Source organism: Protomyctophum bolini (assembly GCF_963924005.1).
Source record: "Protomyctophum bolini genome assembly, chromosome: 1".
NCBI classification, from domain to species: domain Eukaryota; kingdom Metazoa; phylum Chordata; class Actinopteri; order Myctophiformes; family Myctophidae; genus Protomyctophum; species Protomyctophum bolini.
Genome location: NC_137862.1, coordinates 24,292,397 through 24,305,473, shown reverse-complemented (window position 1 = coordinate 24,305,473; position 13,077 = coordinate 24,292,397). Strand labels below are relative to the sequence as shown.

At 42.1% G+C, this 13,077-nt stretch overlaps 1 protein-coding gene across 1 annotated transcript in view; it reads right to left on the bottom strand.

Moving 5' to 3' along the window:
- The window catches only part of LOC308319753 (NT-3 growth factor receptor-like), a gene marked incomplete at its 5' end in the record, with an annotated part of 201,336 nt that overhangs the window by 18,625 nt on the left and 169,634 nt on the right, over nt 1-13,077 (bottom strand). The window contains one exon of the mRNA XM_080769935.1: nt 2,685-2,815. Within this exon, the coding sequence (XP_080626061.1) occupies nt 2,685-2,815 (131 nt within the window). The remainder of the gene's footprint in view (nt 1-2,684; nt 2,816-13,077) is intronic.

Sequence of the window (13,077 nt, the reverse complement as noted above, 5' to 3'; positions counted from 1 at the left end):
ACTGTGGTTGTACCGGGCATCTCCCAGTGGCCAAGAGTGGAGGGATGAGCAGTGGTGAAAGTGGACCATGCTGGTAAAAGATTCAGTGGCGGAATGCACTGGATCGTTCATCTTAGATCGTCGTCGCCATAATAATCCATTCTATCCGTTGGCGGATAATTATGCTGGCGTAAATTAGGTCCTAACTTTTCAATAAATGATAGCAGTAAATGTGTTAAGAAAAGAGGACAGCAGCTGTCAAAATGTTGTGCAGGCATATCCTGCACAACACCACATTGGAAATAAAGTCTCCAAACAGTCTTACAACAAGACGGAACAAGTGGACTTGTCCACAACTACATGGCTGGCAGCATCCTGAAGCAGTTCACCATTTCACCCTGAGGATGAGGTTGCACAGGGTGAAGCTGTATAGTAGCTAGCTGTATATAATTTTGTTCAGTCAACTTGCTCTGAACTAATAAAAGTACAAATCCATCTCCATCCGGGTTTCCTTTTCGTGAGTAAAAATGTAGTAGTAAAGTAAGTCCATTTTACATTGTGTATTCGGCAGAACTCTATATATTTCTGCCCAATACAAAGTGGATTTGTGTTCTTTGTGTCAACTTAAACTCCTTCGGGCCTTCCCATCTGATTTATTCATTCTGTTTCTGCTGTTAGACCATAGCAGGAGCAGAAGGTGTGTGTATTTGTATGTGTGTATTTGTGCTTGCATTTATGTGTTTGTGCACTGTGCACGTGTTTGTTTGTATGTGTGTGTGTGTGTGTGTGTGTGTGTGTGTGTGTGTGCCTGCATGCGTGTGTTTTTTGTGAGAGTGCAAGTCAAAGAGTATAATATAGATATAACATACATGTATATGTACTGTACATGTTTTACATGCTTGTTTTGTGTGTGTGTTCTTTCTTTCTCACCTTTATTTATACTCGGAATACAGTTGAGGGCAAGCCCTCATTTTCAACGTAGCCGAGGTTACAATACATAAAATACAGTCACAACTTAGACAATACATCAAACCACATTATAAATTACAAAGGAACTTTATACGTGTGTGTGTGTGTGTGTGTGTGTGTGTGTGTGTGTGTGTGTGCGTGCATTAAATGTCAGCATTAATAATAATAGTATAAACATACGCCTACAAATAAAGGAATTATCAGTCTATTTACACATGTGGGCGTGCTCTCTATAATGCATATACATTGTTTCGACAAAACAAGGGCAAAAAATATGATCTCTAAGATTTTCTCTCCCTAATTTATGTCGACGGGTGCACTTGGAAATATTGTTTTGGAGCTATGCCCAGACAAGAAGCATTCTCTTAAGGAGGACAGCAGTTTGGGCTGGGTATAATGGCATTTTATGGCGTGATGCATCCAGTCCTCCATACAGCTGAAGTACTGTGAGAGCGCACGAGGAAACGCATAAAATCTCTCTGGCAACACTTAAATACTAAACGAGGGCGTATGAATAAAATGTGTTTCCATCCACGGGGGCCGTTCTATCAATAACAACACTGTCAGGATGGAAGTCAAGGAGTCAAGGACGAGTGGCCATCAGAGAGAGAGAGAGAGAGAGAGAGAGAGAGAGAGAGAGGAGAGAGTGAGGGAGGGAGGGAGGGCACAAAGGAAAAGGGTGGAGGGAACGAGAGGAAATGAAGGAAAAGGGTATGAAAGAGAGAGGCTGAATGGCAGCGGGAGAAAGGGAGAAGGGTGGATTTTTTTTATTTGTATGTTGACTGCATGTGAGATAACCTCAATGGAAATGAGTCTCAGGACTTTCTTGTGTAATCCTCAAATTGCTGTACCAATGACCAATGTTGTTTTCAATGCTTAAAAAAAGAGAGAGAGAGAGAGAGAGAGAGAGAGAGAGAGAGAGGGGTGGGGGGGGATCGACCTGTAATCATCATGGCCTGTTGTTGATTACGTTGAGCACCTTCTCCTTGCTGTCCTCCTGACATCCCCATCTCCAGTGCATGGCGTATTGCTGCATGGTGTTATTGGACATGTGTCCTCCTGACATCCCCATCAGACCATGATACTATGGGCTGTATTTTGCGTGTCTTAAAGGACCACTTCACCACTTTTCAACCTATCTTCATATAATAGGTCCTCACTAATAATCATGATAAAATGGCACGTTTTTTTTCTACTCAGTCTGTGTCTCATAGGAGGGTTGTGGGCAGTTTAGAAACCGTCTTCCAGTGACATCATCATTAGGCAGATTATTTTTTAAACAAGATTTTTTTACAAAAATGTTTAGATTTTCATATCGTGAGAACGATGGCTTCCATTTTCGAACTGCCCACAGCCCTAATACACAGACAGAGTAGAAAAAAATTGCGCCATGTTTTCATGATTATTAGTGAGGACTTATTATGAAGATAGGTTAAAAAGTGGTGAAGTGGTCCTCTAAGTACCAGGTCTTATTCCCTAACTTGAGTAAACTAAAGACCTGGAGGCGTGATCAATGCCATTTGGCTATTCTGAGTGGCCAAAGAGCATTGATCACGCCTCCAGGTCTTTAGTTTACTCAAGTTAGGGAATAAGACCTGGTACTTAGAGGACCACTTCACCACTTTTTAACCTATCTTCATAATAGTATAGTAGTAGTTGATGACTAGTACAGAAGTTGTACTAGTCATTTTTGTGCTGGCGTGTGTGCATGTGTGTGTGTGCGCGTGCGTGTGTACCTTCACAGCAACCAGCATCTTCTCCTGACTGGGGCTGAGGTTGTAACATTCTGCCAGGAACACCTTCCCAAATGTTCCCTCTCCCAACTCCCTCTTCAGAATGATGTCCCTCCGCTTAATATGCTGAACAACTGACACACACACACACACACACACACACACACACACACACACGCACACAAACACTTAATAATTTGCTTACTGTATGTCCACATAAGAGATACAAGGACACAGATATTTACAAGGTGCTGTACAAAATGCAGTACACAAATCTTGGATAAATACCCACACTGGTATTTAGTAGCCTACACTGCGGTGTACTAAAACAGCGTCTTCGGCCACTGATAGAAGAGATTGCATGGAAGTATGCAACTTGATTTCTTTTTTGGCTTCCGAAGATGTTGGAAGTCTATTCCAACCAACCTACGTATGTACATGTCCTAGGCTGCCAAAGATAAACACAAGTAGATCGCACATATAACTTAGCTCTGTGATGGTCTGGATCGAGCGGCTGGTATTTAATGACGTTAGTCATAAAGGCTTCTTCTAAGCAGGCCATTTCAAGAATGGAAACTGATCTGTTTCCTTCATTGACAACATCTGGTGTATTAGCAGAGACATGTGCAAAGATTTCAGGATTCTCACGCACGCACACATCTCACACACAGAGAGAGAGAGAGCTGAATTTGGTTATTTTCGGAGATGTATTGTAATTTTTGTGGTTAAATGACGACCTCACCCATGTTCAACCTTTCTTCATATTGGTCATCACTAACGCTCATCATAATATGGTACCATTTGTGTCTACTCACTTGTGTCTCAGAGGAGGGCTGTGGACCTTTCAGAAACGCGCCTACCAGTGACATGATTAATCACAGTCGTTCTTTTGGGAAATAATTAATAATTTGAAAACCAATGATACAGACAAGCTTCTTCAACACCAATGGCAGGTTTTCTCCTCTCATCTGCTAGAGCAACCGGAGATGATCTTTCCTCCATCTCCTCTAGCCTCACCTGCAAATACCTAAGTTGTTGACTTGAGAATCCTCTCCCTCTCCCTCTCACACACACACACACACACACACACACACACACACACACACACACACACACACACACACACACACACACAAATGCTAACTAATGTGAAGTAGATCTGAGCTCTGCTACTTGAATGACCCTTTTTGAGCTCCAGGCACTGAGCCAAGTGGAGCATGGGCTCTCACACCTTGATTTCTTCTATTTCTGATAGAAAGAAGAGGGGCATGAAACGACTTAATGATGAAAAACTACAGGAGACAGTACCGAAGCACAGAGAGACAGAGAAACTGAATGTCAGAGATGGAATGGGAGGGTGTCCAACTATTATAGACTAGTCCTGAAATGGAAAAGTAGTTAATGAGTTGTTTCTATATGATTTTGATGTGCTGAATCCATTTCTGCCATATGCCGAGTGATTCACCGTGTGGTCAGAAATTGAGTAATTAGCATAATTAATCACTAAAAACTGGAAATGGGCTTCTGGGGCAGAAACCATAATGTCCAAAATACCTTTTTACAACAAAAATCGGGATGGCATATGGACAATCCGTGTTGATCACAATTGACTTGCAAAAATATGCCTCCTGGTGGCGCTATAACAGTCAACTCTGTAAAGGTTCGGCACAAGTTCGTAATTGGCATCCAGGGAATGTGTGTGAACAGTTTGGCATCGACCGGGCCAATGGTGCCGGAGATTAGCTTTAAGCGGGCGGACGGACGTCTTCGGCCTGGTGGAGACAATTATCCCCCTGTCACGATCATGGCCTCTGTCCTTGCTCTGTGTCCCCATTCCCTGTCATCCCGTTGTGACTTTGCCCTGCTCCTAATTCTCTTCTGCCAATCTCTCTCCCCTGTGGCCTAGAAGAGTCCAATTCCCTGAGTTCCGCCACCTGTGAGGACCAGCTGAGCCTGGTTGAGTGATGAGCTCCAGATACTATTTATGACTGCCTGTGACTTTGTTCAGGGCTTGGTCTTAGTTGTAGTGTCAGGTTCTGTCAGTGTTGCCAGATGTACGTATTTGTACGATAATTTTACCCTCTGTATGATAAATAAAATAAAATAAATGCCAAAATCAAATGTGCAATAATTTGGCCATATGTCAATTTACTAAATTCCCTGGCTGTTGATTTGGCTTTTCAAAATAAGTCAGGAAATCTGATACAGGAGATCTGTATTTGGAGGAAAACAGTGGTCGCATCTTTTCAGTCCAGTTTCAGCCATTTATTTGTGTCCAGGAAGTTGCCTGATTCCACACAGCATGTGGTTTTGTCTCATAGGAGTCTCAAACAAGGTTGTTTCTTACACTAAATATGTTTTTTTTTGTGTAATTACATATTTGCATTTGTGATTTGTCTTTTTTTGCCCTTCGCTCTGACGCTCTGTTCTGCCTGCGAGGGAACAACAGACACACGGCACAGACTAGTGCTAAAAGGGGGAGGGTGGGGCAGTGCGGTGGAAGCAAGGGGAACAGATCTTCAAGCTAAGGATGCATCGAGCCTCGACACGTTGTGAGCTTGTATATCTGCTCTTTTTGGCGAACGACACCGCCGTAATACAAATATAAATGTAGGTATAGAACTGAAACTAATAGAATGTGCACTTGCGGTATCAGAGCCATGTCTTTATCACGATTGAACGGTCAAATTCTGTAGTCGGACCAGTGCTACAAATTTAATTCTACAACTCGCACGGTGCTATTTTTAGTAGCAAATGCGACTACCGTCGCACTGTCGAGACCTGGTCCCGCCACCAACAAAATAAATTAAATTCACTGATCGAGCTAATGCTGGGCTACCGCAAATGGTTCGATACACATCGCATATTAAACATATGTATGCCATTATGGTGAAGGGTTTGTTTGTAGGTTGAAATACGTGCTCAGACTATCTAGACCAGAGGTTCCCAACCTGTGCTGGTACACTGGACATGTCCTACTGGTACGCGAGAAGGGAATTCCAACTTTTCACTACCGGGAATCTATGATCGTGCAACACCAGGATAAATAACATGATCAATGACAAGGATATAACATTATCTTGTGATATAATAATATAGCAGCGGGTAGGCTACTTGAGGCCAGTCAACTGTCTTCCGTGTTTTGTTACGATAAAGCCGATAAAGACTGAACCCGTTATCGTTCTAACGCCTCAACAAGCTTGAAAACCAGAAGCAGCAAACACATGAGCCCAGTACATCTAGCCACTGCATTTGTGGAGTTAGGACAAGTTTACCAGAAGCTCAATCCCTCTTTTCACCTCCTCCTAACTCATTCCATCCCCAGTTTATACATTCCATATCGGCATATTTATATTACCCTCATAGCATTTCCTGTGAAAAGGCAAAGCCTTTATTGGTTTACCGCATGGTTTCATTGGTGTTGTGATCAAGGTATTTTAATCAACAGTTTATTACATTTACTTTTCATTCAGAGTGATTACGCTATGCTTTCAATCATTGATTTATTGCTTTCTTTTCATTGCATTGTGTGAATTATGTCCCAACGTCTGACTAACTGTACAATTAGTTTTTGTTTAACAAAGTGGTTATTAACCTTACATCATTGCACTGTATATAATATTAAAGAAATATTTTAACAACCCTGACTTGAAGTTAATTATATTCTCACATCCTTTGCATAACATGATGGATTATTGACCACCATAAATAAAGTTATTAATACAGTAATATCCCATTCATACAACAATGTGTAGTATTTTCTTCATAATACATTATTATCTTGTTATGCATATACATGTTATGATTTCTTGTAGGACTATTTATCAGTTTCTTTGTTTTTGTCTGTCTTGCTTTCCTTGTTTTTTCTAACCTGTACAGCACTTTGGTCAATCATTGGCCGTAATATGTGCTCTATAAATACAGTTTGAGTTCAGTTAAGTTGGGGCTGGTGCTACTTGTGCCATAATTGACTACATATCTCTACCAAGCATTTTACACAGAGCACTACTTATAGAGCACTACTAAGTTTGGACAGTATACTGTATGGTGACAAATGTTCTTTTGTGTGTGTGTGTGTGTGTGTGTGTGTGTGTGTGCATCCGTGCGTGAGTGCGTGTGTGTGCGCGCGAGAGAGAGAGTGATAGGCCTCTCTTACAAAATAGCATCCTCTCTCTCTCTCTCTCTTTCTCCCCTTCCCTAACCCTCCCGCCTGGTCGGGTGAAATATAGTTTAAGTATTGATGCTTTTGGCAACAGATCTATAATGCATTCATTCATTTAGCTGAAAGCTTCTTATCCTGGAAGGACCACCTCATCAGATACATACATAGAGTAACACAACACAAACACACGCACGCATGCATACATGGATGCACGCACGCATACATGGACACACACACGCATGTACAACACACCTATGGAAAATGTCTTTGTCACCACAATCTGCAATTGTAACAAGCCTGACTCCATCCATGCTTTGCAGTATTACTGTTTCTAATTGTTTATTATCTGCCACCCTTATCCATCCATCCATCTCCACCCGCGTATCCGTAGTCGGGTCGCGGGGGCAACAGCCCCAGAGCAACATTAGCAACTTCCTCCTGGGGGATCCCGAGGCATTCCAAGGCCAATGAGTCGATGTGATCCCTCCATCTTCAACTCAAGACACACTCCATATACAGTATGGCCAGTACAGAATTCATTGCATATGTTGATCTGACCCCCATGCCAAAACGCTGGCGCTCGCCCAGCAGTCTGCCGTCACCCAGGTCGTCTTACTGGTTTCAATTATTCCTTTTAGTAACAATGTAATGTTAGCTGTATTTTTCCTTTATGCAATACGCAATATGCAGCTTTTATCACAATTTTATGTTTTAGGTTAATAGCACTCAGATGAGTGTTGTTTTATTTTGGTACATATTTTTTGTTGCTAAAACAAATTAAAGATTCTAGACTAGAAACGATGAAATTTGTGACTCTCCATTTGCCCATGCAGTAAGCACGATCTTGACTACATTTGGGATAAATTGGCCCAAAACTCCTGTAGTCTAGCACGGCTCAACTTGGTTGTGATTGGCAAGAAGCGAGCCCAGTTCCGGAACATGCATGCGGCACGCCATGCACCCCCTGTTACCTCCTGACCTAGCTGACGCACCCCCCAACGCTAAATCTCGCAGAAAATGATACCTTTTTAATATTATTATAATATGACAAATGATCACAGAATGTCACTGCACTGAGAGACATGCAGCTGCTGTATAATCCCACAGCTGCTCTATACATCTCCTTACAACAGTGGTTTACCGGATTTTGCCATTTGTGTTAAACACCACCATAAAACCGCCATTACCCGTTTCATGTCACGCACCCCCTATAGGTGCGTCCACGCTCCACAAGAGGTGCACGCACCACCGTTTGTTAACCCCTGGTGTAAAATAAATAAGTAGTATTGACTACAAGTATACTGTACTACAATTTTGAGGTATTTTCTTTTACTTTATTGGAGTACAATTCCAAACGGCAAATATTGTACTTTTACTCCACTTTACTTTTAGTTGTGAGTACTTTTTCCACCACTGGCCCACCCCAAATGACAAGCACACAGAGAGGCGTAAAACAGCTTTATGGATTCCTTCATGGCCCACCAGCCTACCGATACAGCAGTCCACTGGGATGGATCCCGTTATGCCAGATGGCCAGTACAGCACTGCCCTCCCTCTTGTCCCTCATGATGTCTGTTTCATTACAGCAGGTCTCTGGTTTAATTACAGCATGGTCACCCACCAGAACTCGACATCACACTAATGGATTTTAACATGCTCCATGTCATGTGGTATGGAACTCTTTCATGTTCATAAATCGATTATAAATCGATTCAAAATGGTGACAATTTAAATTGTTATTAAATCGCAATTTGATTGGTTAGGTGCAAGAAAATCTTTGTAAGACAATTGATGGAAAAAACCACACCCGTGTGAAGTGAGGGGCGCTAATATATTAAAGTCTAACTCATGTTGCTATGATTAGGTAATGATGATGTAAAACAAACGGTGTCAAAACAAACATTAAATTCTCTATATTGTTAATGGGATTTGTGTTAGGGACAAAACAAATGTTAATTTATCTTCTCAATGGCGTTTTAAAACAAACATTGAACTAAAAACAAACATAAACCTGTATATAGGAGGGGCTAGCGCCCCTCAAAAATGAGTTTTCAGTCATTTGCTACTGTTTTTAAAACAGTTGGGATACAGGAGAACATGCAAACTCCACACAAAAGGGCCATTTCACCTACCCCACCTAGGGTATGGCACTGATGATGAGGTTCCTTGGTGGGAATCGAACCCAGGACCTTCTAGATATGAGGCGACAGCGCTGTCGACTGCACCACCATGGTGCTAAGCCACCTACAAAGCCACCTACTTAGCCCTATCTAAGCCTAAACTTTTAAATAGTTCAAATAGCCAGTTTCCAAATCACTGAATGCTCCTTTAAGAAGTTTCAGCATAAAACATAAGACACAAGATCTTATTCTTCTCTCTAACCATGGAGAATTACCTAATTTCCTTATTGTACAAACTGGTCTAGTAAACTAGTACTTTATGTATTATATAAATATATTCTAACCCGTTTCTATATCCTGCATGCTTCTTTTCTCCCCCGCTTTTTACACAATCCCTGTGATTCATGCTATTTTTCCCCATTGTCTTTCCCTGCCGATCGCGCTATTCCCGACTTTTGTTTCATATGTTTTATTCGCTGTTTTTTAATAACTTTTAAGAGATACAAGGTTTCAAGTGGACACCCGTGACACGCGATTGGATCACGTGACCGGAAAAAAACACTTCCCAGGGCTTCTGGGAAATTGAGGCTCAATGTATTCCAATGGGCAATGGTGGCGCACAGCGACGAGCTGTGTTTTTCTGTGTTGTTTTCAATGGCGATTTTGGGATGTTACCCGACAAATGGAAAAGCGACCACGTTATTTTAAAGCGGATGATCGCGAAAAGGAGCTACCTTTACGAGTGGGTGATTCTTCAAAGGTTAGTTAAAAATACGGCAGTGAAACAATGTTTCTAATTGAAAAGTAAAGCAATAAATGTGTTAATGTGCAACATATTTTTCTAACTTAACTGTAAACACACCAACATACATACAGATGATACAGTACAAGTGCATACAGGGTATCATTTTTAGGTGCCAATTTACAGCCTTTTAAGACCTTTTTTATACCTCTAAAATGAATACAAATACAAATTAAATTACATAAAACGGTGATAAAATAGCCGATCTACTGTACATGCTGCACACAAGGCTATTTTCACAATTTGTATCTGTGGAACTGAGTCAAACAACAACGTTATGCCTCAACTGCTACAATCCCAAGCGCTTGTCACAGTGGGGGTTCCAAGTTCAAATTATATGATTTTTTGGGGGGCGGGCTGAAAATGTTGAGAACCACACTTCTCTCTCTCTCTCTCTCAATCTGTCTAAAACAAACAAAACGTGCATTCTAGAGTCTGAGCATGGCCTGTGCCATTTAAAACAATGGTTCCCAAAGTTGGGTGGGTGAATGGTTTAATAGAACATCAACTTGAGTTTAACCATTTTAAACATATTTCATACATCAGCTATTCGGAAATAGACAATCAGCCCACTGACAACACGCCACATTGTGAAGTGTTATAGTGCAGCATTACATTTCTCCAGCTTCAGTGCTCAGGGTGTGTATAGCAGATATGTTTCTCCTGGTGAGATTATTGAACTACACACAACATAAAACCATGTGTGTTCATTATGCACACACACCGTCTCACTCTCTCTATCTCAGACATATCCCTCCCACAGTGATAGACCATGACAGGTTGTCAATGACAGACTATAAGAATGGACAGGGGAACAGACCTCACAGCATCTCCTGCAACGCATCGATCCCGCCCCCGATCACACACACACACACACACACACACACACACACACACACACACACACACACACACACACACACACACACACACACACACAATCAGTGCCTATCTCAAGCAGGCTAGGTGGCCTATCCGTGGATTGTGGCTGTGGATGAATGGCTTTTCTATGACACTTTTGTGGCACTCCCTATGGGCAGAAGTCAAATCGCTTTTGGGAGTGCATTCTATAGAGGCCCCATAACATGCAATTCAATGGAATTTATTGGATTTTGCGTTCATGACATAGTGTTTTTTGTAAGAAGCGTTCTACTGTACACGTTCACAAACACACCATATGCATCCAAACAACAAACAGTGAATAAAAAAACGTACGGCCATGAGAAAGTCAACCTCTCCTCTCCACACAGTGTGCTGATTTTTTATTTATTTTTAAGATATTTCTTTTGCGGCTTACGCCTTTTATTAGTTTTTGAAGGGACAGACAGTAGGCTGACAGGAAACGGTAGAGAGATGGGGGAAGACATGCAGTAAAGGCCGTGTCGGGCTCGGGAGTCGAACCCGCGGCACACTGCGACTGGATTACCAGTCGGGTGCCCAGACGGTTAAGCCACCGCCTGTGCCACACAGTGTGCTGATTAGCCACATAAATCTCACCACCTCTGTGCCTTCAGGGGGAGTGATTGAGAATGAACATATCTACCCACCCACACCCACACACACACACACACACACACACACACACACACACACACACACACACACAGTGCATCCAGCATAGCCGGGCGCTCGAGTGCCCTTGATGAGGGCATTATGTTCAGCAAGGAGTTGATCTAGGAAGGAAATAATCTTCCTCCACAGGGGCGATGCCCTCCCAGTGCAGCTGTGTGTGCATATTGGAAGAGACATGTTGTCTACAGCACTGTTTTTCATAACATTATTACACATTATGGTTTAAAAAAAACATGTCATGGCACCAATTTGACGACTTAACATGGCAGCCTTTCCACTGCTGTGCTAAGGTCCTTTCACAGGGGACAGCGACTGACGCCGAGTGATGCGCCTAGTGATTCATTTTCAATGAGAGGCGTGGGATTTTGGACGTGCAGAGAAGTTGAGAGGCGACAATGCTACCTGTCCGGCGCCCCTCATGAGCTGACCTGGAGCGAACCTGTCGTTGATCCAGGCGACAATGCCTGCGTCACCCGCTCCCTGTCTGAAAGGACCCTTACTGCATGTGTTACAAGATTTTCAAGTGGGCAAGAAAAGGTTGATAACTACTGGTCTACAGCCTCCCCAATACCAACTGCATGGCTCAGCAGAGAGATAGTGATTACACAAGGGCACGATTGAGAATTGGGAGTACTAGATATAGGAGAAAGTTAAAGAGAAATTAAAAAGGTTGAGAGAATGAAAAATACAAGAGTCTGTGTTAAGTCTTTTAACCCAGCCACATGTCTCTCGTTTGGAATATTAACGCTTCTAGAAGATTATGCCTCCCGGTTTTGGGGGGGGGACGGAAGGGAGGGGCTTTTCAGAGTAAAATCTGACAAATCCGATGGCACTCTGGTGCCTTTATTTTGAAGTATTCCCCGGCAAAAAAAAGTGTTAAGTGAAAGTATCAATACTGCAATATAGAAATACCGTAGGCTACTCTGTGCTGATGGTGCAGAATGTCCCGTTTCAAATTTTCAAATATATTTAGAAAATAGCAGTGCAGTGTCACAACACATTGTGAGCTTGTACAGTAGATCGGCTATTGACAAATGGCCGAAATGTATAGGGCTGAAGTGGTTAGTGTATGCTTTGTAATAATAATCTACATCTTAGTTAGTTAGTATTTGTCTAAGTAACTAGTAACTAAAGTTTGCAAATAATTGTAGCGGTGTGTAAAAGTACAATATTTGGATCCAAGATGTAGTGGAGTAGAAGTAAAAGTGTTGAAATTTGGAAATACTTAAGTAAAGTAAAATAGTAAAAATACATAAAAAAAGTACAGTACTTGAGTAAATACACACCACTGGGGTTAATATAGCATGTGTGCAACCCCTGCGTGTGCATGAGATAGGTGACTCATGGCAAATGAACGATACAGAGTCCAGAGGGACAAAAATATTTGAGCTTTCTCCCTACAGACTAAAACTGAAGGTCAACCGTGTATGTCAAGCATTTATTTTCATTAACATTGCTCCAAGTTAAAGTTTCCTTTGCAGCATTGTAACAGCTGCTGTACAATATAGCAAGAATAATTTAGTTAAAATGGTGCATTTATATAGCGCCTTTATCCAAGGTGCTTTACATTCACCCATTCATACACCGATTGCGGCGGAAGCCATACGCAAGGTACCAACCAGCACATCGGGAGCAATTTGGGGTTCAGTGTCTTTTTCTACATGTAGACAGGAGGAGCCGGGATTCGAACCGCCGACCCATGGATCATTGGACGACCTGCTCTACCTCCTGAGCCACAGT